Source organism: Macaca fascicularis, chromosome 10 (assembly GCF_037993035.2).
Source record: "Macaca fascicularis isolate 582-1 chromosome 10, T2T-MFA8v1.1".
NCBI classification, from domain to species: domain Eukaryota; kingdom Metazoa; phylum Chordata; class Mammalia; order Primates; family Cercopithecidae; genus Macaca; species Macaca fascicularis.
In genome coordinates this window covers 13,502,408-13,528,572 of record NC_088384.1, presented here as the reverse complement: position 1 = coordinate 13,528,572, position 26,165 = coordinate 13,502,408, and the positions used below count along the sequence as shown (strand labels likewise).

Here is a 26,165-nt window from a genome sequence, read left to right as displayed (position 1 = left end):
ACTGCAACCTCTGCCTCCCGGGTTCAAGCCCTTCTCATACCTCAGCCTCCTGAGTGGCTGGGATTACAGGCATCCACCACCATGCCTGGCTAATTTTTGTATTTTTAGTAGAGATGGGGTTTCACCATGTTGGGCAGGCTGGTCTCGAACTCCTGACCTTGTGATCCGCCCGCCTCAGCCTCCCAAAGTGCTGGGATTACAGGCATGAGCCACCACGCCTGGCCCTGAGTGTGCCTTCTACTTATAAACAGAACAAGAAGTAAATATATATGTTTAGCTATCTTAGGAGTCAGATCTTGGATGTTCTGAAGTCCAGTGGAGTCAGACAGCATGTTACTTGCTCCCCTGTGTGATATGGTTTGTATAGTGTCCTCTCCAAATCTCATTTTGAAATGTGACCCCTCAGTGTTGGAAGTGGGACCTAGTGGGAGGTGGTGGGTCATGGGGGCAGCTTCCTTACAAATGGCTTGGTGCTCTACCCCACAGTGATGAGTGGTATGAGTTCATGCAAGATCTCCTTGTAGTGGCCGGGCGCGGTGGCTCACACCTTAATCCCAGCACTTTGGGAGGCTGAGGTGGGTGGATCACCTGAGGTCAGGAGTTCAAGACCAGCCTGGCCAACATAGTGAAACCCCGTCTCTACTAAAATTACAAAACTTAGCTGGGCATGGTGGTGCATGCTTGTAATCCCAGCTACTCGGGGGGCTGAGGCACAAGAATCGCTTGAACCTAGGAGGTGGAGGGTGGAGTGAGCTGAGATCATGCCATTGTACTCCAGCCTGAGCGACAAGAGCAAAACTCCATCTTGAAATAAATAGAAAAAAGAAAGAGTGTGGCACCCCACCCCCACCCCCACCAGCTCCCTCTTTGGCCACGTGATATGAACTTCCCCTTTGCCTTCTGCCGTGATTGTAAGTTTCCAGAGGCTTCACCAGGAGCTGATGCTGGTAATGCACTTCTTGTACAGCCTGCAGAACTAAGAGCTAACTAAACCTCTTTTAAAATAAATTACAGAGCCTCGGGTATTCCTTTATAGCAATGCACAGTGGACTGACACACCATGCATAGGGGAAAATCTGCCTGTTCAACCCACAGCTCCCTCCTGAGGGACCCTCACCCACCAGGAGACAGTCAAGGAAAGGGTCAGCTCTTCTCTTAATGCTGATGGTTAACTGTTTACAGGCAACAAGGAGTTTAACACAGGTGAAAAAGAGTTTCCTCCTAAAGAAGATCTATAAATAGCTAAGAAGCACAGGAAAACATGGTCAACATCATTAGCCATCTGAGAACCGGAAATCAATATTGCAATGAGATACTGCTTCACACCTGCTAAGATGGCTATTCTCAAAAAGACAGTAACAAATAGTAGCGGGGACGTGGAACAACTAGAACCCTCATAAACTGCTGGGGACATGGAAACACTCTGGAAAAGGGTCTGGAAGTTCCCCAAACAGTTAAACATAGAGTTACCATATGGCACCACAATTCCACTCTTATATATCCAAGAGAGATGAAAACATATGTCCACGTGAAGACTCGTACACGGATGCTCAGAGCAGCATTGGTCATGACAGCCAAAAAGGGGAAACAACCAGGGGTCCATCAGCTGACATCTGAGTAAATACATCTGAGTAAATGAGTAAATACAATGTGGTCTATCCAAGCAATGGAATATTATCCAGCAATGAAAAGGAAGCCAGTCGCAAAAGAGCACATATTGTATGATTCCGTTTATATGAAATGTTCAGAATGGGCAAATGTATTGAGACAGAAAGTAGATTACTGGTGGCCTAGGGCTGGGGGAGTTGGAGGATTGGGAATGACAGCTAAGGGGTACTGGTTTGTAGGTTTTTTTTTTTTTTTTTTTTTTTGAGACGGTGTTTTACTCTTGCTGTCCAGGCTGGAGTGCAGTGGTGCAATCTTGGCTCATTGCAACCTCCGCCTGCTGGGTTCAAGCAATTCTGCCTCAGCCTCCCATGTAGCTGGGATTACAGGCATGCACCACCATGCTCGGCTAACTTTTGTATTTTTAGTAGAGACGGGGTTTCACCGTGTTGGCCAGGGTGGTCTCGAACTCGTGACCTCAGGTGATTCTCCCACCTCCGCCTCCCAAAGTGCTGGGATTACAGGCATGAGCCACCGCACCCGGCCGGGGTACTGGGTTACTGTGGTGGAGGGTATTGAAAATATTTTAAGCTTGATTGTGCAGATTGATGCACAACTCTGTGAATATACTACAAACCAGAAAGTGTACACTGCAAATGGGTGAATTGTGTGTGAATTTTATCTCAATAAAACTGTTTTTCTAAAAAGGAAGTTGTTTCTCCCTGGCAGACCTTTTGTGGGAGAATAGGGGACAAGAAGGCTGAGCCTGGGGCTGGGTGAGGTGATGACAGCGGGCAGATGGGAGTCTGAGCCAAGATCTGGGTCTCTGGATCCAGTCATGTACCCTTGGGCCCCTGGGTTCAGATCCAGAGACTCAGGGAGGGCCCGGGAGGGATAAGAACCCTGAGCCAGGGCCAGGCGCGGTGGCTCACACCTGTAATCACAGCACTCTGGGAGGCCGAGGCGGGCAGATCACCTGAGGTCAGGAGTTTGAGACCAGCCTGGGCAACATAGTGAAACCCCGTCTGTATTAAAAATACAAAAATTAGCTGGGTGTGGTGGCAGGCGCCTGTAATCCCAGCTACGCAGGAGGCTGAGCCAGGAGAATGACTTGAACCCAGGAGGTGGAGGTTACAGTGAGCCAAGATCATGCCACTGCACTCCAGCCTGGTGACAGAGGAAGACTCTGTCTCAAAAAAAAAAAAAAGAAAAAGAAAAATAAATAAATAAATAATAATAAATAATAAACAAAATAGATGTGGTGAGGGAGAAAGTCGTAGATGTGAAGGCTCCAGTGATAAGGATTTCCACAATGAGAAGGAAAGATGGCAGAATGGTAACAATGAAAGAAACAGAAAGGGAACCAATGCCTTAACCAGAAGAGAGACTTGAGCCTGCAGCCTGCAGGAGCGCTGACCTCGGCATTCACCACGGTGGCACCTGGGCAAGTTCCTGGTCCCAAGGTTACAAAGAAAATCTCCAGCACCCACAAAGGAAAAGCCAGTTACTTAAAAGGGAAGGAGACAGATCACGACCAGACTTCAATTCTACAACACAGGGTGCTAGAACATAGTGGGGCTTGGACCATGAAAGAAAAGGTCTGCAGCTCTGGAGCCCTTCCGCCGGCCAGTATACCACTCACCAGGCATGGCAAAAGCTAGCCATTTGCAGATATGCAAGGCTCTTCCAGTGTGTCTGCAGAAAACACCCATGAAGGTTCTTTAACTACAGCAATCAATCAAAACAGAGACCTCAAGGCAGTGGGAGATGGAAAGGGGTTACAGCAGTGGGCAGTGAATCTGATCACAGGTGTGGTGAAGCAGTAACAGATGGCGGTACACCCGGCAACGGTAACATGTGCAATCTAAATAAAGGTTCTTGAGGCCGGGCGTGGTGGCTCATGCCTGTAATCCCAGCACTTTGGGAGGCCAAGGTGAGAGGATCACTTGAGATCAGGAGTTCAAGACCAGCCTGGCCAACATGGTGAAACCTCATCTCTACTAAAAATACAAAAATTAGCCGGGAGTGGTGGCGGGCGCCTGTAATCCCAGCTACTCGGGAGGCTGAGGCAGGAGAATCACTTGAACCTGGGAGGTGGAGGTTTCAGGGAGCTGAGATTGCACCACTGCATTCCAGCCTGGGCAACAGAGCAAGACTCCATCTCAAATACCCATACATACATACATACAATTAGTTTATCAAAATAATTTTGGTCATGCTGCAGAGATGACTAGTGAAGTCTGAAACTAAGTCCTAAACTATCTTGGCAAAACCAAGAGGTGGAGGATGGGAAGGATGAAGAGAGGAGTAAAAGCTTTCTAAAGACCCCATCTCAGAATAGTTGGAGGGCAGGAAAATACTTCTTAGGGTGTTATCTTTTTTTTTTTTTTTTTTTTTTTTTTTGAGACAGAGTCTCGCTCTGTCACCCAGGCTGGAGTGCAGTGGCTCGATTTTGGCTCACTGCAACCTCTGCCTCACAGGTTCAAGCGATGCTCCCGCCTCAGCCTCCTAAGTAGCTCAGATTACGAGTGTCTGCCACCATGCCCAGCTAATTTTTGTATTTTCAGTAGAAACGGGGTTTTGCCGTGTTGGCCAGGCTGGTCTTGAACTCCTGACCTCAAGCAATCCACGCACCTCAGGCTCCAAAATTGTTGGGATTACTGGTGTAAGCCACCGTACCCAGCCTAATTTTTGTGGAAAGCTTTAAATCAAGGTCTCATCTTATGAACTGGGGGAGCAACTGACTGAATAGTGTGTGTGTGTAGTGGGGTAAAGTTGACATTTTTGGAAAAGATAATAGGTGGATATATATGTGATTATGAAAGTCACAAAGTGAGGTCACCACAGGTAGAGAGAAAAAGAACAGTGCAATTTCTTTCCTTTTTTTTTTTTTTTTGAGATGGAGTCTCGCTCTGTCGCCCAGGCTGGAGTGCAGTAGCCGGATATCAGCTCACTGCAAACTCCGCCTCCAGGGTTTACGCCATTCTCCTGCCTCAGCCTCCTAAGTGACTGGGACTACAGGCACCCGCCACCACACCCCGCTGATTTTTTGTATTTTTTAGTAGAGACGGGGTTTCACCGTGTTAGCCAGGATGGTCTCGATCTCCTGACCTCGTGATCCGCCCGTCTTTACGAGACATCCTGTAAGTGCCGGGATTACAGGCTTGAGCCACCGCGCCCGGTCAAATAGTGCAATTTCTAAATTAATAAAGGGAAAGGGGAAATATATAGTATAATAACCAAACTGACAAGAAATAACATGAGAGAAAAAGAGGAAATGACAAAATAATTACAGTTAGCTCAAGTTATCTAGAAGGAATAAAACCCAGGTATATTCATTGTTATGTTAAAGGGGAATGGGCTGAATTCCTTTTCTATTAGAAGACACAGGCAGACTCTAAGACTGGTCAAAAGCTCAAAGTCAGCTATATGTCAGTAACAGAAAGTTTACTTAACATACAAAGAGATAAGCAAAGAGAAGAGAAAGTAGAAAGAGCAGTATTAATATCAGACAAGGGAGAATTGAAAGCACCAAACTTGATTAAGACAGACATTACGTACATAAACAGCAATATTTACAAAGAAGGTAGAATAGTTATAACCAAAACAGCACCAAACAACATGGCAGCTCAATTCAGAAAGTGAAATCTATTAGAAATTCAGTGAGAAACGAGCGAGTCTGACTGGTCTAGCAGGCAGAACGGGGCAAGAGGGTAGAGGATTTAAATAATATTATAAAATGGCTGGGTACGGTGGCTCACGCCTGTAATCCCAGCACTTTGGGAGGCTGAGGCAGGCAGATAATTTGAGGTCAGGAGTTTGAGACCAGCCTGGCCAACATGGCGAGACCCCGTCTCTACTAAAAATACAAAAATTAGCCAGGCGTGGTGGCGCATGCCTTAGTCCCAGCTACTTGGGAGGCTGAGGCAGGAGAATCGCTTGAACCCGGGAGGCGGAGGTTGCTGTTAGCCAAGATTGCGCCATTACACTCCAGCCTGGGGGACAACAGTGAAACGCTGTCTCAATAAATAAATAAATAAATAAATAAGAGAAAATTAATAGACAATAACTGAACAAACCTATCAATTAATGAATTTGTGAATTGTGAAAATATACAAGCAGGAATGAAAAAATGGTGCACACATGAATAAATAAATGCATGAATTAGTGAATGCATTAAAAACAAACAATATCACGAGTGAATAAATGAGTGAATGTACAGTGATACAAGCAAACCCAGAAACAAAGAAAGAAATGGATGGAGAGAGCAAAATAAAATGAATTTCTACAGACAGGCAGGAAGGGAGGGAAGAGGCAGGAAGGGAGGGAAGAGGCAGGAAGGGAGGGAAGAGGCAGGAAGGGAGGGAAGAGGCAGGAAGGGAGGGAAGAGGCAGGAAGGGAGGGAAGAGGCAGGAAGGGAGGGAAGAGGGAAGAAGGCAGGGACGTCGCTGTGTACGGCCACTCAGGGCGGGGGCAGCTCCTAGAAGCGCCCCGCCTGCTGTCCCCCAGTTCAGCTCACCCGGCCGAAGAACTGCAGGAAGGTGTTGGAAAGTAGCAGGTGCTTCTCTGCCAGGAAGCGATAGCGCCGCTTCTCTTCCAGTTCAGCCGCCCGCTGACTCTCAGACACGAAGGCCTGCATCTGGGCGTGCAGCCGGTTCACACTCTCCTGGGGGGAATGGGAGTTCTGGCTGGGGGCCGTGGGTGTGTCTCATCCCATCCCAGCTCGCCCACAGGCGCCAGCTGTTCAAGCCCCCTGTCCTTCCTGACTGCGCCTCCCCAAGCCCACCCCCCATCACCCAGCCCACCCTAGCTCCTAAGCCTGCCCCCTCATCGGCAGCCTTGTTATGAGTCTGGGCCGTGCGTCCCCCTCGCCCGGGTGCTTCTCACAAGCAGGGCTGGTGTGTGAGCCCTCGCTCTGTCCCTGGCACCCAGCACAAGCCCAAGCACGGGCTGGGGGAGGAGAGCAGGGTGACGGGTTTAATGAGAATGTGAATGAGTAGGTTAATAGCCCCTATTTAGGGGGAAGGTTCTGAGGAGGGGAGGCATGAGCTCACTTAAAGGAGCCAGGAGCCAGAAGAAGAGACGGGGAGGGAGGTAGAGGGTTTGGATCTTGGAGATAGAGGCCAGGGATGGGGCCCCAGGCTCAGGAGGGGGAAATGGACTTAGCGGGGCGGGATACCTCTGCCTGGCAGGAGGGAGGGGAGGAGGATGGGCAGCTGCTGGATGACAGCTTTGGCACCATGTCCAAGCGAGCAATTTTCTCGGTGAAGTAGGAGACGGGGGAGGTGGGATGGGGTTGCAGGAGAAGCCCGGGGATTCTGGGGAAGGCCAGGAAGCCACAGGGCAAGGGGCGGTGCTGGGCGCGGCCCTGGGAGCTAGAGACGCCCACCCCACCAGGGGCTGGCTGACCTCCCCAGCCACGCTCATCACAGTTGTGCTGGTGCTCGGTGGGGGAGCTCAGGGAGGTGTTCGGGGTTCCCAGGGCCCGGTCTCGCCCCAAGGTCTGCCCAACCGCCTTTGCCGCCTCATCCCCGCTTCCCGGCCCTCGCACCTTCATCTCCCGCACATTCTTGTCTCTCTTGCGCTCCATGCGCCACAGCTCAGACATGCACTTCTCCAGGTTGGCCGCTCGGTGGCGGTACTCGAGCTCATAGTGCTGGCGGCTGTCCTGGAGTAGGGTGGAGTTGGGGAGGGAGAATCCCCCCACATCAGAGAGCTCAAGACACCCCTTACAGAGATCAGGACCCTGGAAGTTTGGAGACTCGAGGCTCAGCTGGGAACATGGATAATCTGGGGCCCAGTCAATGCTCAGCACTGGCCTGTGTGTGCCCACCTGTCAAATGGGAGAGGGGGTCCTGCCTACGATGGGTTGGGGCCGAGTGGGGAGGCCAGACTCACTTTGATGAACTGCATGTCCAGCTTGGTGTTCTTCTCCATGTGCTGCAGCAGGTCTCCATGGAATGTCTGCACCTGAGCAGAGTGCAGGGTGAGGGTGATCAAGGCCCCCCTACTGTTCCCAGGCCCCAGCACCCCCTTGCACTTTCTGTATAACAGCCTGCCCACCATGCTTCTAGTACACCAGGCACCTGCCCACCTGTCAGAGAAACGGAGACAAGAAGAGCACCTGGCTGGAGGGAGGATGAAATGGTGAAACATTCACAATGTTTACTGCAGTGCTGGCTGGAAACGAACCCTTGATAAGTGTGTCAGAGTCTTCTGGTTCTTATTTTTTGTCTTATTCTTAGTTTGTACTTTGATGATGTCATTCCCTCTGCCTGGAATTTCCTCTCTATCTTCCAATGCCAGCTTCCTGTCTTCCTGACTCCCCCAAGCAGAATCCATTGCTCCTTTGTTTTGTTTCTGGAATGCGTGCACATTTTGTTCCTTCGTTGTCCATTCCTCCAGTTGTATACAGAATTTATGGCCAGGCCCCCATGCATAGCCCCTCGGAGCTGTTATGGCCATGGCTCACCTCTGTGTCCTCAGCACCATGGGCAGGGCACAGCCCAGCAAAAACACTCAGAAGCTGTTGAGGTCTCAGATGGGCCTGAGAGGTGACAGGTTCCCATGACAAGTGGATGTCTGGCCACCAGGGGAGGACAGGAAAGGCTGCTGGGTTCAGGCTCAGAAGCTTCGTCCTCATTCTAGTTCTGCCTCTTATTTGCTTTGTGACTTTGGACAAGTTGCCACCCATCTCTGGACCTCAGTTGCCCCATCTGTAACAGGAAAGGCTTGACCAGGCTGGGCATGGTGGCTCACGCCTGTAATCCCAGCACTTTGGGAGGCTGAGGTGGGTGGATCACCTGAGCCCAGGAGTTCGAGACCAGCCTGGCCAACATAGTGAAACTCCATCTGTACTAAAAATGCAAAAATTAGCTGGGTGTGGTGGTGCATGCCTGTAGTCCCAGCTACTCGGGAGGCTGAGGCAGGAGAATCGCTTGAACCCAGGAGACAAAGGTTGCAGTGAGCTGAGATCACACCACTGTACTCCAGCCTGGGTGACAGAGTGAGACTCTGTCTCAAAAGAAAAAAGAAAAAAAAAAAAAAAAAAAAAAAGGAAAGGCTTAACCAGCTGCTCTCTGAGAGCTTGATGAGCTTCAATTCTGTGGGCCCATGTGGTGCCCTGTATTCTCCTATATTCTGTATTCTCTATCGGCTTTCTCTGAGTCACTCCATGTTGTTGAGGAGTTGGACCTAAACCCTTCCAGCTGCAAGAGGGTTCAGGCTCCATGGGGCACAAGAGGCGCTTCCCCAGCCCCGCAGAAACCTCCTCCTCTGGAGGCCCTCCCGCCTCTGCGCAGCCTCTGTCCACACACCCTTTTCACACAGTGGGTCCTTCCTCCTGCCCTAGGTGTCCTCACACCATCCCGTGGGGCTAGGGAATGCTGGCAGTCTCCTCCCAGTATGCAGAAAAAAATCACTACATAATAAATTTTCCAAAGTTTAAGGTTTCCTCCCACAGTTGTTTCCCAAACTTTGGTGCCCACTGGTCTGCAAGGGAGCTTGAGGGTGCCTCTTTCGTACCAAAACCCTGAGCTATGGCTGCCAGTGCGTGTGTACAGAAGGGTGTCAGCACCAAGAAGGAAGTAGCACTCAGGTTTGCAGAATGACAGAACAGTAAACAGAAACATGCATTGTTATAGAAATGCCAGGTAGATGCTTCTACTTGACAGGGGGCCGCTTTCTGCTGGATCCAATCAAAAGGAAGCGTTCGCTAGTATGAACGTCACAGCGCCGCCTCCTTAAATTTTGTGACCTCAGGCCGGGCACGGTGGCTCATGCCTGTAATCCCAGCACTTTGGGAGGCCGAGGCAGGCAGATCACTTGAGTTCAGGAGTTCGTGACCAGCCTAGCTAACATGCTGAAACCCCGTCTCTACTAAAAATACAAAAATTAGCTGGGCATGGTGGCGGCTGCCAGTAATCCCAGCTACTGGGGAGGCTGAGGCAGATGAATTGCTTGAACTGGGAGGCAGAGGTTGCAGTGAGCCAAGATTGTGCCCTTATAAAAGAACAAAACTCCGTCTCAAAAAAAAGAAAAAAAATTGTGACCTCGCTTGTAAAGAGACAGTCCCAGCTTTCTGTCAATCAGAATCCACATGTCCCTGAAAATCCCCACCTTCTGCAAAAATGCACAATATAAACAACAGGGCTTGGGGCAGACCCTCAAAACCCAGGCAACCTTGTAACCAGAGCACTTATAAAGATGGTGAATGGCACCTGGAGAGACTGACTTGAACCACACCAAAAGTCACGGAAAACACTTTAAATGCATAGACTCAAAGTACAGACCTGCAGAGAACACTCAGTTACAGTAGGACTGGTCTGCAGAGGCAACAAGGACACAGGTGATGCTGGAGGAAGCAGAGCCTAGCCAGTGAGGCTGTCACAACCTGCCCTGAGAGCCCTGGGAGATGGGGCAGGCTCTCCCCAAAAGGCCTGGGTGCAGGAGCTCTTCTAAGGTATCCTTCAAATGCAGCCTGAAGGGCTCCTGCTGTCAGCTCAGCAGACAAGCGGGGGCTCTCTCCTTTCCTGCTAACTCTCTTTGCCCCACTCCCTTCCTCTTGCCCAGGAAAAATCACTTAGGAACAAGCTGAGTCCTGTATCATGGCATGGTGCTGCTTCTGCTTCCAGTCATGTGTGAACAAAGGTACGTGGTGGCAATGTGCGCTTCAGCAGGACAGCCATATCATAGCTCTTCCTGTTGTCATGGTTTGGCTGTGATCGCCAATGAAGCAGAGGACACAGACCCAGGATGCCCCCAGCTGGTAGGTCCCAGGCATCACTGGGTTAATGGAAAGGATGCCAAGCTCCTGAAGAAATGGGTCCATCAAGAGGCTGACAATGGGCCAGGTGTGATGACTCATGCCTGTAGTCCCAGCACTTTGGGAGGCTAAGGTGGGAGGATCACTTGAGGTCAGTTCAAGACCAGCCTGGCCAATAAGGCAAAACCCCGTCTCTACTAAAAATATAAAAATTAGCTCAGCGTGGTGGTGCATGCCTATAATCCCAGCTACTTGGGAGGCTGAGGCAGGACAATCGCTTGAACCCAGGAGGTGGAGGTTGCAGTGAGCTGAGATCGCACCACTGAGGTGGAGGTTGCAGTGAGCCAAGATCACGCCACTGCACTCCAGCCTGGGCAACAGAGTGAGACTCCATCTCAGAAAAAAAAAAAAGAGGTTGACAATGGAAGTGAAGTTTGAGCTCTTGCTGTGTCCATTACAGGTAGAGAACAGTCTGTTGGCAGGTGGCTTCTGACAGAGAAAGTCACCAACCACAGAGCAGGCTGAGGAATTCGCAGTGGATTAGATAGAGACTGCCCTCTCCGTCTCCACTCCCTGGGGCGCATGCTTCATTAGAGGGTCCTGTGTATGCCTCCGTACAGAAGTATAGAAAGCTGACAGCAGATTCTGTGGTCTCAGCCATGCACTGCAAGCTCTATGGACAGAGGGACTCCATTTTTTTTTTTTTTAATTGAGACAGCATCTTTCTCTGTTGCCCGAGCTGGAGTGTAATGGTGCTATCTCAGCTCACTGCAACCTCTGCCTCCCAGGTTCAAGTGATTCTCACACCTTGGCCACCTGAGCAGCTGGGATTACAGGTGTGTGCCACCACATCTGGCTAATTTTTCTATTTTTAGTAGGGATGGGGTTTCTCCATGTTGGCCAGGCTGCTCTAAAACTCCTGACCTCGAGCCATTTGTTCACCTCAGCCTCCCAAAGTGCTGTGATTATAGGTGTGAGCCACTGTGCCCAGCCTCCAGTAACTCTTGAGGAATCCTTTTGCCACCTCCGCAAATATCATTTGCTGAAAATGACAAAACATTGCTAAGAAAAATAAATAAATGGAGAGATAAATAAATGGAGAGATAAACCATATTCATGGATCTGGAAGACTCGATATTGTTAAGACGACCATTGATTTACAGATGAATGCAACTCTATCAAAATTCCAGAAGCCTTTCTCAAAGGCAAGATGATTGATTCTGTAATTTAGATAAAATGCAAAGAATTCGAATAGGCAAAATAATTTTGAAAAAGGACAAAGTACTTAGGCTACTTGATTTCAGTACTTACTATAAAGCTACAGTAATTGATACGGTGTGATATTGGCATAAGGACAGAAACACATACCAATGGAACAGAGTCCAGAAACAAACCCACACATATATGCAAAGTCAATTTTTTTTTTTTTTTTTTTGAGACAGTCTTGCTCTGTCGCCCAGGCTAGAGTACAGTGGTACGATCTCAGCTCACTGCAACCTCCGCCTCGCGTATTCAAGCAATTCTCCTGTATCAGCCTCCTGAGTAGCTGGGACTACAGGCACACACCACCACACACAGCTAATTTGTGTATTTTTAGTAGAGATGGGGTTTCACCATATTGGTCAGGCTGGTCTCAAACTCCTGACCTCAGGTGTTCCACCTGCCTTGGCCCCCCAAAGTGCTGGGATTACAGGCATGAGCCACCGCGCCTGGCCCAAAATCAATTTTTGACCAAGATACCAAGTCATTTCAGTGAGTCAAGGGAAGTGTTTTTTTGTTTGTTTGTTTGTTTGTTTTTTGAGATGGAGTCTCGCTGTCTCCAGGCTGGAGTGCAGTGGCGTGATGTTGGCTCACCGCAAACTCTGCCTCCCGGGTTCTCCCCATTCTCCCGCCTCAGCCTCCCGAGTAGCTTGGGACTACAGGCGCCCACCACCACGCCCGGCTAATTTTTATTTTTAGTAGAGACGGGGTTTTACCGTGTTAGCCAGGATGGTCTCGATCTCCTGACCTCGTGATCCACCCATCTTGGCCTCCCAAAGTGCTGGGATTACAGGAGTGAGCCACTGTGTCCGGCTGGGAAGTGTTTTTAAAATGATGTGGGAATAACTGAATATCCATCCAGGGAAAATTAAACTCCATCTCAATACACAAAAATAAATTTAAGACAAATCATAGAAATAAATATAAAGTCCATAATATAGAGTTTCTAGAAGAAAACTTAGGAGAATATCTGTGCCAAGGGGTAGGTAAAGATTTCTTTGATAGGACACAAGCACAAACCATTGCAAAAGAACAAAACAAAAAAAAGCACAAAAATTGCAAAATTGGGGGCCGGGCGCGGTGGCTCAAGCCTGTAATCCCAGCACTTTGGGAGGCCAAGACGGGTGGATCACGAGGTCAGGAGATCGAGACCATCCTGGCTAACACAGTGAAACCCCGTCTCTACTAAAAAATACAAAAAAAAACTAGCCGGGCGAGGTGGCGGGCGCCTGTAGTCCCAGCTACTCGGGAGGCTGAGGCAGGAGAATGGCCTGAACCCGGGAGGCGGAGCTTGCAGTGAGCTGAGATCCGGCCACTGCACTCCAGCAAGGGGGACAGAGTGAGACTCCGTCTCAAAAAAAAAAAAAAAAAAAAAAAAAAAATTGGGCTTCATAAGTATTTATTTATTTATATTTTTAGAAACAGTGTCTTAGGGCCGGGATCACGAGGTCAGGAGATCGAGACCATCCTGGCTAACACGGTGAAACCCCATCTCTACTAAAACACACAAAAAATTAGCCTGGCGTGGTGGCGGGCGCCTGTAGTCCTAGCTACTCGGGAGGCTGAGGCTGGAGAATGGCGTGAACCCGGGAGGCAGAGCTTGCAGTGAGCTGAGATCCGGCCACTGCACTCCAGCCTGGGCGACAGAGCGAGACTCCGTCTCAAAACGAACAAACAAACAAAAAAAGACAGTGTCTTGCTCCATCACCCAGAATGGAGTGCAGTGGTGCGATCCACTGCACTTGAACCTCCGCCTTGAACTCCTGGGTTCAAGTGATCCTCCCACCTCAATCTCCTAAGTAGCTAAGACTATAGGTATGCGCTGCCATGCCTGGCTATAAAAATTTATAATTTATGCTCATCAAAGACAGACAGTATTAAGAAAATGAATAGGCAAGCTACAGATGGAAAAAAATACATTTCCCATACATCTCCTGACAAAGGACTCGTATCTTAACTATATAAAGAATTCAACACTAAGTATACCCCAATAAAAAATGAGTAAAAGACTAAACCAACATCTTAAGGAAGAAGATGCACAAATGTCCAGTAAGCACATTAAAAGTCATTAGTCATCAGGGACATCAGAACAAAACCACAGTGAGACGCCACTCCATACCCACGAGAATGACTAAAATAAAACAGACGGACGACGCTGAACACTGGCACGAATTTAGAATGACAGCAATTTTCATTCATTGCTGGCGGAATGCAGAATAGCACAAGAACACTGGAGAACTCTAATAAACACATGTCAACGCCATGCCCGACAAATTCCACTCCTAGGTATTTGTGCAACAGAAATGAAAACATATATCCATAAAAAGACTCGTACAAGAATGTTCACAGCCGCCTTATTCATAATAGCTCCATAATAGCCTTCAACTGGAAACGACCCAAATGACTATCAACAGAATGGACAGACACATTGTGGGATTTTCATACAATGGGATCCTAAGCAATAAAACAGAAAAAAGTATTAATACACCCATGATACGGATTGGATCTGTGTCCCCTCCAGTCTCATACGGAAATGTAATCCCCAGTGTAGGGGGTGGGGCCTGGTGGGAGGTGTTTGAATCATGGGGGCGGATCCCTCATGAATGGCTTGGTGGCCTCCCTGTAGTAATAAGTTCATGCAAGATCTGGTTGTTTAAAAAGAGCCTGGTGGCCGGGCATGGTGGCTCACACCTGTTATCCCAGCACTTTGGGAGGCCAAGACGGGTGGATCACCTGAGGTCAAGAGTTGGAGACCAGCCCGGCCAACATGGTGAAATCCCATCTCTACTAAAAATAAAAAAAATTTGCGGGCATGGTGGTGGGTGCTTGTAATCCCAGCTACTCAGGAGGCTGAGGCAGGAGAGTTGCTTGAACCTGGGAGGTGGAGGTTGCAGTGAGCCAAGATCACACCACTACATGCCAGCCTGGGCAACAGAGTGGGACTCTGTCTCAAAAATAAATAAATAAATAAATAAATACTCCCCGCTCGCTCTCTTGCTGTCTTGCCATGTGACGCACCTGTTACCCCTTCACCTTCTGCCGTGAGTGTAAGCTTCCTGAGGTCCTCATGAGAAGCTAAGCAGATGTTGGTACCGTGCTTGTACAGTTTGCAGAATCATGAGCCAAAATATGCCTCTTTTCCTTATAAATTACCCAGTCTCAGGTATTCCTTGATAGTGAAACAAACAGATTCATACAATGCAACAACATGAGTTAATCTTACAGACGCTATGCTGAGTGAAAGAAGCTAGACACAAGAGAATACACAGGGTACAATTCCACTCAAGTGAAGTTCTAGAACAGCCAAAATTAATCTGTAGAGATAGAAGTCAGAAAGCCTTTGCCCCTAGGGGGCGAGACTGACAAAAGGGACATAAGAACTTTCTGGGTTGATGGAAACATTCTAAATAAATCCTGTTTAACATGGTGGCCACACAGGGCATACAATTGTCAAAATCTGTTGAACTTAACACTTCAGATATTTAGGAACTTTATCTTATTGTATGTAAATTTTACCTCAATAGAAAAATAAAACCTCAGGCTCTGGGATGATGGTGGAAATGAAATGTAGTTTTGAAACCTTCCTTCATCTTCTCCTAAAAATGAATGGAGAAACCAGACAGCAAAATAAAAACCTCAAGATGAGCCGGGCGCGGTGGCTCACACCTGTAATTCCAGCACTTTGGGAGGCTGAGGTGGGCGGATTGCTCGATCCCAAGAGTTCCAGACCAGCCTGGGCAACATAGTGAGATGCTGTCTCTACCAAAAAAAAAAAAAGGCCAGGCACAGTGGCTCATGCCCGTAATCACAGCACTTTGAGAGGCCAAGGTGTGTGAATCACCTGAGATCAGGAGTTCAACACCAGCCTGGCCAACATAGTGAAACCCCATCTCTACTAAAAGTACATAAATTAGCCAGGCATGGTGGCACATGCCTATAATCCCAGCTATTCAGTAGGCTGAGGCAGGAGAATAGCTTGAACCCGGAAGGCAGAGGTTGCAGTGAGCTGAGATGGAGCCATTGTACTCCAGCCTGGGCGACAGAGCAAGACTCCATCTCAAAAAACAAACAAAACAAAACAAAACAAAACAAAAAACCACCAAAAGAAAAAAATAAAGAAACTCAAGACAATATTCAGAACAAAATTAGGTGACTGTATATCTCTACAATCCCCCAAACACAAATCAGCACCAGCTGTGAAGCCAATGTGACCAGCATCCACGTGGATGGAGCAGTGGGAGGTAGCTGGGTGTCGAGGGACCTGAGCACAGGCGCACCCCAACATGGTCAGCAGATGGTCATGGGAAGCTCAGTAGGCCAGTCTGAGAACAGTAGCTGAAACTCCAAGGAGTTTGTGAGTCCAGAGGGTGAAGGCAAGAGGTCCCTGGTCTGAAGGGACTGGAGTAGTCAAGCCTCTAGGAAGTCTTGAAACTGACCAGTCAGGCTCCCATCCAGACAGGGCCCACGTGGAGGAGAATATGTGGTGAGGGGGATCAAAATCAGGAACAAGGACAACAGACACAAAAGGAAAGAGAAAGTCTAACAGAAGTAAGAGCATGAACAGAACCAGGAAACCACAGAAAGGGAGCTGCCATATTTTTGGAAAACTACATAAGAACAACAGAAAGAGATCTTGCGAAGTGAGAAAAGCTGTCTTGACTGTGTTCCTTCTACAATTTCAGAAAAAAACCTACTTTTCCACAGAAAATCTCTGAGGTGAAATCCAATAGAAAGTTATTATTAGAAAAAAGAGAATATGGAAGAGAGTAACATTCCTACTGACAACCAAAACACACCAGAAAGCCCCACGAAACAGAAAAAAAAAAAAAAAAAAAAAACGAATCAATGGTCTAAAAGTGATCCTAGCACTTTGGAAGGCCCGGATGGAAAGATTTCTTGAGGCCAGGAGTTCAAGACCAGCCTGGGCAACATAGTGAGACCTCATCTCTATAAAAAGAGTTAAAAAATTAGCCAGGCACGGTGGCATTTGCCTATAGTCCCAGCTACTTGGGAGGCTGAGGCAGGAAGATCATTTGAGCCCAGGAGTTGGAGGCTGCAATGAGCTATATGATTGTGCCACTGCACTTCAGCCTGGGTGACAGAGTGAGACCCTGTCTCTGGAAATAAATAAATAAATAAATAAATAAATAAATAAATAAATAAAATTAATTTGTGCAGCAGCAACAGAAATAAAGTGACAGAATATGTGTTATATGTGTGTACACACACATTGCATATAAATATGTATCAATCTATGCATTGCACAGCCACCAAAAAAGCCTAGAAACAAAGATCAACCCGGAGGCAATGAGCACCCCTAGTATTCAGATTATGGTTTTGAAATACCACTTGCCACTAAAAACAAAAAGTAAAAACAGGGCTTCATGAAGAAATAGCTGATTCCACGTCTCACACAGCACAAGTAGCAGATAAGCCTAGAACCTCTTGTCAGGCAGACAGCAAGGACTCAGGAGGCAGATTAAAGAGGCTTCCACTGGCCAGGTGCGGTGGCTCATGCCTGTAATCCCAGAACTTTGGGAGGCTGAGCTGGGCAAATCATCTGAGGTTAGGAGTTCAAGATCAGCCTGGCCAACATGGTGAAACCCCATCTTTACTAGAAATATGAAAATTAGCCAGATGCAGTGGTGCATACCTGTAGTCCCAGCTACACGGGAAGGCTGAGGCTGGAGAATTGCTTGAACCTGGGAGGTGGAGGTTGCAGTGAGCCGAGATCGCGCCACTGTACTCCAGCCTCGGCGACAGGGCGAGATTCCATGTCAAAAAAAAAAAAAAAAAAAAAGCAGCAGCAGCTTCCACTGGCCAAAAATAGGACATTTTCAACCTCAATAAAGATAATAATTGCCAACCATTGAAATAGGTCAGATGAGTTTAAATCTATGATATTGATTATAACAAATAAAAGTACTACATAATGGTGCTAGTTAAAACATAAAATTAATTGGTGACTTCACCTTCAGAGGATGACAGGGCACAGATTCATTATCTTGGAACCTGATGAATAAAGGGAATGAATGAAACCTTTCTCCTGCCCTCCCCATATGAAACGTGCCAGTGGGTAATAACAATGGATAAGGGGAAGCGTCTCTTTCTGGAAGCATCCTAGCTAAGAATGTTCTGAAAGGGCGTCAGAAGAACAGTGGTGCGTATCCTGTGATGCCAGGCAGATCTGGACACAGCGATGCCTCCTGGTGGAAGAACTCAGCAGCCCCTCTGGTCTTGCCAAGGGCATGGCACTGGAGTCTGATCAAGCCTCCGGATCCAGAGGACAGAGAAAGCAGCTGAACATACCAGGAGAGCACCATCAGCAACTTCCAGACTATAGGAAAGTCAGGGCAGACGGTCCCAGGGTCTCCAACAGACAAAGTGTAAGGAAAAGAAACAGATGGAAGGGGAACCCATAGGTTCAAAGAGACTCTTTTTTTTTTTTTTTTTTTTTGAGATAGAGTCTTGCTCTTTTGCCCTGACTGGAGTGCAGTGGCGCCATCTTGGCTCACTGCAAGCTCTGCCTCCCAGGTTCACGCCATTCTCCTGCCTCAGCCTCCCGAGTAGCTGGGACTACAGGCGCCCGCCACCACGCCCGGCTAATTTTTTGTATTTTTAATAGAGACGGGGTTTCACTGTGTTAGCCAGGATGGTCTCGATCTTCTGACCTCGTGATCCACCCACCTTGGCCTCTCAAAGTGCTGGGATTACAGGCATGAGTCACCACACTCGGTCAAAAAAAAATTTTTTTAAGAGTAAAACCAAATTTTAGTGTCTCAGGCTGTAAGGTAGAGTGATAAACTACAAAGGAACACAAGGAAATGTGACCTCAGACCAGTGGCCACTTTTAGAGGGAGGGAGAGGCTGTGGTTTTGACGGGGGCACCTGAAGGGGCTTCTGGGGAGGCTGGCAAAGTTCTGCATGGTAGTTTCAGGTCTGTTTGCCTAATAATGATTCATTCGGCTCTAATCTGTTCAGCAAGATTTTCTGTGTCTGTGTTTTAGTTTACAATAAAAAACATTAAAAAAAAATTTTTAAGTCAGATCCTGTCCCTCCTTGGCTCAAGACCCTCCCATGGTGTCCCTTTCACTGAGAGGAAGGACCACAGTCCTGCCGGGGCTGCAGGGTCAGGGAAGGACCACAGTCCTGCCAGCTGGTTATCTCACACTCGCCCTCTACTGCAGCCTTCGGCCTTTCCATGCGCTGTCCCTTCTGTCCAGAATGCCCTTCCCCCAGAGGTCTCCCTGGCTAATGCCCTTACCTCCTTCAGCCCTTTTTCTTTTTCTTTTTTTTTTTTTTTTTTTGAGACAGAGTCTCACTGTCACCCAGGCTGGAGTGCTGTGGCGCGATCTCGGCTCACTGCAAGCACCGCCTCCCAGGTTCAAGCGATTCTCCTGCTTCAGCCTCCCGAGTAGCTGGGACTACAGGCACCCGCCACCACATGCCCGGCTAATTTTTTTGTATTTTTAGTAGAGACAAGGTTTCACCATGTTGTCCAGGTTGGTCTCGAACCCCTGACCTCAGGTGATCCGTCCGTCTCGGCCTCCCAAAGTACTGGGATTATAAGCGTGAGCCACTGCGCCGGGCCCTTTAGGCCTTTTTCAATGTCACCTTTCTGGTGATGTTTTCCTTGAGCATCTGTTAAAAGCTGCACCCCCACCAAAGACATCCCGTCCCTGCTCTACTTTTCTCCTAGCATATTTTGCATGGTACGTGTTACGTATCGATTCACTTACTCACTGTGGGTATTTCTGGCTCCCTCCTTGGGATGGCAGGGGTTTTTGTCTGCTGTATCCCCGCTGCCTCCCACAGTGCCTGGCACAGGGTCGTAAGTAGGGATCAAGTAAATGAGCTGCAGGTGGGGGTGGCCTCTGGCACTGTTCTGTCTGGTGTGATTCTGGCCACTGGACCTGCCCAGTTGTCACGACCGAGGTGCCACTGCCTGGAGAAGGCAGCTCTCCTTACTGAGTGGGCCTGGGTGATACTCATCCCTGCCCAGCCCAGGTGTGCCACAAGTGACAAGGTCAGCCATTGAACACAAGGACAGGAACCCACAGGCTCCATAACTTCTGTGCCCACGTCCAAGGGGGTGGCAGGGGCTTAATGCGACATCCTAAAGTGCTCACGGAGTGCACGGAGCCCAGGGGCCTTGGGGCACGGTCTTGTGTGTGCGTGGGATGTGCATTTTCTAATAGAAAAATTGCTCCCCAACCAGGCGTGGTGGCTCATGCCTATAATCCCAGCACTTTGGGAGGCCGAGGCGGGCAGATCACTTGAGGTCAGGAGTTCAAGACCAGCCTGGCTGACATGGTGAAACCCCATCTCTACAAAAAAAATGAAAAAATTAGCCAGGCATGATGGCAGGTGCCTGTAATCCCAGCTGCTTGGGAGGCTGAGGCAGGAGAATCGCTTGAACCTGGGAGGTGGAGGTTGCAGTGAGCTGAGAGCACGACACTGCACTCCAGCCTGGGCAACAGAGTGAGACTCCATCTCAAAAAAAAAAAAAAAAAAAAAAGACTGTTCGTCATGCCCAGCTGACCAGTATTTTATGGTATCCTCCAAAGAGCACCCTGACTTCCAGGGGTTCCCTTCACACATTGGAGGGAGAACAATTAGCTGAAATTTCCTTCCGAACCTTCCAAGGCGCCTCACCACTAGGCCCCACCCCACCTCTCCCACTCAGCCCCGGCGCTCAAGCCCTGGCTCACGTCTGCCCACTGCCCACTCATGGCTGTGTGCAGCCTGCTGCTGTGTTCCCTTGGAAAGCCCTCTCTTCTCTCCATCTAGCCAAGCCCACTCCCTCGGCTCTTTTCTTTCCCCTGTGTCATTGAAGCCCTGCTTGGCACCAGGCCCTGGAGCTACAGAGAGGAAGGAAGCGGAAGGAAGCGTTTGCGGAGCTCGCAGTCTCGGGAGGGATGGGGCAGGCGAGTTAACTTCTAGTTCTCATAGCTAAGGTACCCAGGGGCCTTGCGGGGGCCAGGGCAAACAGTTTATGCTTATTAATTCACTTCATCCTCTCAAGAATCCTGGGAGGCAGTTACTATGATTCTCTCCATTTCTCAGATAGGTAAGCGGAGGCACAGAATCCAAGGTCACAAAACTAGTCACTGGTGAAGCTGGGCTTTGAAGCCACCACGAGCTACGAACAGACTGTTGGGAGTCCAGGGGGAGGGGTGACTGAAACTGCCTCAGGAGTCAGAGGCGGCTTTGGGAAGGAGGGGACAGCTGCTTCTCAACTGGGCAGCAGAGGAAGGGACCGGTGGCTGTAGGCTAAGAGGACAGCAGGGCAGCAGCCCCACAGCGGGGACACCAGCAGAGGGCCGGCTCTTCCGGGGAGCTGGGCTGTGTTGGGGTGTCGGGAGAAGCTGCTGGGTCAGCAGAGCGTGGGAGCCCTTGCTGAGAAGCCTGCGTTCAGTTCTGTGGGCAGTGGGGCCGTGGAATGATTCTGCTCCTGGGAGTGACATGGTCAGGTCCGCGTGGCTGCTCCCTGGGCGGCTGCAGTGAGGAGGGCCGCAGCGAAAGGGCCTTTCTCCTCCTTGGGCCTCCACTCACTCTGGCATCTCAGGCAATGACTAGCTCTTTGAGACTCAGTTTCTTTCTCTATAAAATCCAGGCAGAAATGCCACCAGCCTCCTAGGGCTGCTAAAAGCTTGAACGACTATTGCAAGGAACCGTGCCCCACAGAGCCAGGTGCTGGGAAGGGCAGCCACGGTCATCCCCCCTGGGAAGGGCATCTGGTAGGCTGGGCCCTCTCCTTGGCACGCACCCCGCTTTCCTCGAGTGACCCCTTCAGGCCCTGGAGTCTGATACTCACCACCACCTCCAGGTCAGAGTTCAGGTGCCGCTGGGTGTCAGACATCTGCACCAAGATCTCCCCTGGAGGGATGGATGGAGCTGTGGCTTTGGTGTGGGGAAGCCTGCCCCACCCGCCTACCACCCTCTTCCGCTGAAAGCCAACAGAGGGCCTGCCCGAGGCTGGATTTCAGGACCAAAGTCCGGGAACTTCCCATACGGCTCTCTAGGAGCCAGGCCGTGCGTGTCCCAGCCTGGAAGCAGCCCGGCAGGGAGTGGTGGGGGGGAGCCTGGGCCCCAGAACGAGAGTCTGGCTCTGGGCCTTGGGCTGCAAGGCCTGTGTCAGGGACGTGGGGCATCCTGGAAGGGCAAGGGTGCAAAAGGAGGGCCCAAGAATGGGGTCTGCCATGGAGGGGGAGCCTCACCCAGAATCTGCGATGTGGGGCTCTGCAGGGCACGCTCCCCAATCTTCTGGATGGCACTGAAGTAGACCTCGGCTGCCTCAGACAGAGCTATGGACCAGGAGGGACAGGTCCGGTCCAGCCCTGCCTCTGCCCCACCCTTCTGGAGGCTCTTTTCATCCGGAAGGGACTGTGTCTGTCCTGGGTGGGGTGTGGGCATCTGTGTGTGCCCCCGAGGAGGGTGTGGCCAGTTGAGCTGTGAAGCTCAGGTGTGGGGCATAAGGTGAGAGCTGGGGGCAGGGAGGTGGCGTGGACAGCATCTAAGAAGCAGGGGAATGGGTGGCCCTGAGGTTCAGGGTTGATCAGCGCTGGTGGGTAGAGGGGTGCTATTGGCAGGTATGAGCAGCCAAAGCAGACCGGTACAAGGGTTTGCGTGGGGACCGAGTGAGTGTAGGGCGTGTGGATGGTGGCCGGTCAGAGTGAGGAAGCCAGCTGCCGTGTGAGTCTGGGTGCAGAGGTGGGACTGGTATAGGGGTGGGTTCAGCAGGTGGCATCGAGGTGATGCCTAGAAATGTATCAGGGGTTGCACTGGGGTTGTGTGGGCCTGCAGGGCCTGCTACTATATCATGGGAGTGTCTGGAGGCACCTGAAGGAGGGGGCAATGAGGGGTGCTGGGTGTGGACTGGGATGCGTGGGCACAGGAGAGTGGGGGTGCATAAGGCCTTTCTGGCCGCAGAGGTGTGAGGGTGAGGGTGGTGGGTAGGAGGGTGTAGGGCTGAGGATGAACAGGTGTGGGGTGCAGAGAAGCTGGGAGGGGCCTGGGGGTGGGGACAGCAGAGGCCCAGGGCTGGTGCTGGGTGGCCCGGACAGGCACTCACCGTGGAAGGCACGCAGGTAGTTGTTGCCCAGGTACACCAGGTTCTCCAGGGCGGGGTTAAACTGCTCCATGATGCTCTGGACCCCAGGGCCAGGGGAGGAAAAATGTGTGGAGATGGGGGAGCGAGAAGGAACAATGGACAGAGTCAAGTCACCGGGCGTCAGGGACAGGGCACCCCCAGCCCAGTGAGAAGCTCCCGGACTTTGGGGAGCCCACCTACAAACCTAGGCTCACCCAGAATCCTGGCTCTTGGCTGCGGGACCTCAGAGTCCATCTTTTGGGGTCCTGTTCCAAGCTATGGTCCCCTCACAACCAGCTCCTGCTCACACCTGCTCTGGCAGGACCGAGGTACCTCCCGAGATGGTGCACCTGGAAGGTTCTCCTCCCGCTGGGCTGAAGCTGGCCCACCCGCTGTGGTCCCCACTGGGCACCGCTCAGCCCTGCCCTGTGTCCAGGCCTTGCTGGGCTAGACACATGGGGCTGCCAACAGTCGCCCCAGGGGCAAGGGCAGCTCTTGCCCTCCTCCAAGAACAGCCCCGCCGTAGGCAGGGCTGTGGCTGGATTAGTGTGGGCCACCCCAGGCTGGGGCAGGGCAGAGAGCTCCCTGGATGGTGGAGACGGGCCTGGACTTAGGCCTGGACTTGGACTTGGGTCTCGGTTCAAGTCCCAGCAGTGCCTCTCCCTCCCTCCATGACCTTGAATGAGCTGTTTAACCCATTTGGTCTCAGTTTTCTCATCTATCAAACAGGGTGGTCATTTTTGACTTCACAGGTGGGTGGCCTGAGGCTTCCAGGTGAAAGGATCCTGCACACAGGAGGTGCTAAATGTCTGTGGCGGCTGCAGCAACCCCCTGGGGGTGAAGTAGGAAGTCTGAGTGAGGGGCTCAGAAATGAGACAGAGACAGAGAGGGTCTTCATTCCCAGGCCGGGCAGCCAGGCCATTCTCATCCAAACTCTCAACTCTCCCCACCCTGGGCCCTGGACCCTCTCCTGCCTTGTCCAGCATCTGGGAGTTGGGGGTTCCTGCTGTGTGGCTGAGTGCTCTCAGGCATCCTTACCCCCGTACCCATCCCGGCCCAGCCTGGCTCCAGGCTTCCCTTTCCAGGACACCTGCAGCCCCGGCTGGCCCTCCGTCCTCCAGAGCGGGCATGACTTCTGCGCCCTGGGAGGAGGGGCTCAGGCCCTGGCTTGGCCACGCACGCGCTCACCTTGTAGATGGCCATGGTGGACCTGTAGAACTGGTCCATCTCGGGGGCCATGGAGGGGCTGTCGCCGGGTCTGAGCAGCAGGCAGGGAGCTGGTGGTGATGGCACAGCTGGGAGCAGTGGTGGGTAGTTCCTCAGGTGCCCACGGCTCGGCCGGCAGCGAGGAAGCTGCAGAGAGGGACCTGGAGATGGAGGCCTGCCTCAGAGGAGTGGCAGCTTAATTATTCACCAGCTCGGGATGTCAGAATGTGATCTGGGGCGTAACCGGACCCGGTGGGGAAGGCATCCTGTGACGGGCGGGCTCGTGTGACCTGCCCTTCAATTATTCACCCCTCGGAGCCGTGGGCTGATACAAGTGCCCATGTGGATGAGCCCCCTCCTGGGCCACCCCCTCCTCAAGGACCCCTGACCCTGGGGGGCCCCACCCTCCCACCTGCCTATACCAGGCATTGCCCACCTTACTGGGTTGGCATTGCCCAATGCCCTCCCCCAGGACCCTCTCTGCCAGACCCAGCGGACGCAGCCGCTGGAGGGCAACGCTGCTGTACTTCTCACTGTCCTCCGGCCTGCGGCTCACCGTGGGGCCACGCCCTCTGTGGCTTCTAAAGCCACTCTGGCCCGCCCAGCTCCTCCACCTGCTGGAGCTGCAGCAGCACAGACGCTGGAGTTGCCCAGTCCTGGGCAGACCTTGGCCCTGCACATGCGCTGCCTGTCCATGCAGAGTCCCCGGCCTCTCTGGGTGACAAATGGGGCTCTCCCTGGGTCCTCCAAGATGAGGCTGAGGATTGTGTCCCCCCTTGGGCCTGCCTGGGCTTTGTGGGCCTGGCAGCTGCCTCTGAACACCCTAAGGGCCGGAAAAGGCTGGTCAAGGCCGAGGGTCAAGGCTGAGAGGAGTTGGGGTTCAGGGGAGCAGGGGGAACTCACACCACTGCACACACAACACAGGTGAACTCGAATCCAAATGGTTTATTTCACAGTTTTGGCTCTTAAGCCACTTCCATTGGGAAGAAGAAACCCCCAGGAATGACCTTCGAGAGCTGAGAGTTCTCGGGGTGGGGCAGTGTGAGCAGCTGGGCCGGTGTGAGGGGTAAAGTCGAACGGGCATCCTGCTCCTGCGGCCTGGGCTTTCCTGGCTGATGGGGTGCAGGACACCCCATTTCTCTAGTCCCAGCCCTCAGGTGACGGAGCAGACGGCAGAGGGAGTGGGCTGCACCCACTAGGAAGCCTGGGAATGCCCTTGCTAGGGGCTAGGGCAGAGGCAGCCCCACAGGCCCTCAGGGAGGCTGTGGCTGGGGGCAGGGGCACAGTTGCACCTGGGTACCCTTAATGTTTGAGCTGATGGGGGAGTCAGTTGTCCTTTACAGTCAGGGAAAGGGCAAAGCGGGCTCTAGACTTTCCCAGCCTGGAATGACAGAAAGTGCTGGAAGGCGGGGTTAGTGGGAGAGAGGCCTTCAGGACCAGCCTCGGGCAGGCAGCTTGGCATTCTCCCAGGCCTTGTGTATGGATGCAGAGCTGCCTGGGCCCGGATCTGCCTGGGAGGACAGTGGCTGGGCCTGGCCTGCAGGGGCTGAATGGATGAGGTCCGTTGGGGCCGGCAAGAGGCCGGGGGCCCTCAGGGTGAGAGCAGCAGCTGGATGAGCTTCTGGAACTCCTCATGGTGCTCATAGATGTAGACCTCGGTCTCCCAGAGGGCATTGACCAGCACTGTGTCACTGACCTCATCCAGCATGATGTCCGTCCCCAGCTGGGGGTTCAATCTGTTCGGGCCAGGAGGAAGGGGTCACCCTAGGATGCTCAGGCTGGGCAGGGGATGCCAGCTGGCACCAGGGTGGGCTTGGGGAACAGAGCAGACCCTTGGGGAAAGGGAAAGTCCACACCAGGGCTGGGAAGGGAAGGTCGGTGAGACCGACCAGGCCAGGGCACGGGGCCAAGGGCTGGGGCGGCTGAGCCCTCACCTGAAGTACTGGATGCCGACCATCTCGCACCAGGCCCGCGCCCGGTCCACAGCCCGCCCGTCTGGATCCGTGCACTGGTGAGAAGCAGCCTTGCTGAGCGCCGGGCCCACACCCCACCTGGCCCGCACTCCGCCTGGCCCTGCCCTGCACTCTCAGAGCCCTGGCCTCGGGAGCCCCAGGCTCTTTCGAGTCGGGCTGAGCCACACAGCAGCAGAGTGGCTCGGGCAAAACCCCTTCCTGGGACTGCAGGGACTGTCCCAGCTGTGCAATCAGAGGGGCAGAGGTCTCAGCAGTGCCCTTTCAG

The 26,165-nt window shown here is 51.6% G+C and overlaps 2 protein-coding genes across 22 annotated transcripts in view; both read right to left on the bottom strand.

Moving 5' to 3' along the window:
• BAIAP2L2 (BAR/IMD domain containing adaptor protein 2 like 2) overlaps nt 1-24,120 on the bottom strand; it is a 30,134-nt gene extending 6,014 nt beyond the window's left edge. For 3 of the 6 annotated variants that reach the window (XR_012418743.1, XM_074003788.1, XM_005567318.5), the window contains exons 1-7: nt 23,910-24,120; nt 22,704-22,779; nt 21,850-21,936; nt 21,447-21,508; nt 7,504-7,575; nt 7,157-7,273; nt 6,125-6,271 (exon numbers count right to left, since the gene is read on the bottom strand). Coding sequence is in view for 4 of the 6 variants with exons in the window: in XM_005567318.5 (XP_005567375.2) it covers nt 6,125-6,271; nt 7,157-7,273; nt 7,504-7,575; nt 21,447-21,508; nt 21,850-21,936; nt 22,704-22,779; nt 23,910-23,960 (612 nt within the window). In the remaining 2 variants the exon portion in view is untranslated. Of the gene's footprint in view, nt 1-6,124; nt 6,272-6,410; nt 6,508-7,156; nt 7,274-7,503; nt 7,576-7,699; nt 7,811-21,446; nt 21,509-21,849; nt 21,937-22,703; nt 22,780-22,936; nt 23,272-23,909 lie in introns of those variants that run through there. The other 3 variants (XM_015457217.4, XM_005567321.5, XM_074003787.1) reach the window with 3 other exon arrangements.
• Nucleotides 24,121-24,852: 732 nt separating this feature from the next.
• Nucleotides 24,853-26,165, bottom strand: part of PLA2G6 (phospholipase A2 group VI) — a 96,414-nt gene continuing 95,101 nt past the window's right edge. For all 16 annotated transcript variants that reach the window (XR_012418739.1, XR_012418738.1, XR_012418740.1 and 13 more), the window contains 2 exons: nt 25,862-25,935; nt 24,853-25,663 (listed from right to left, as the gene is read on the bottom strand). Coding sequence is in view for 13 of the 16 variants with exons in the window: in XM_045363638.3 (XP_045219573.2) it covers nt 25,519-25,663; nt 25,862-25,935 (219 nt within the window). In the remaining 3 variants the exon portion in view is untranslated. The remainder of the gene's footprint in view (nt 25,664-25,861; nt 25,936-26,165) is intronic.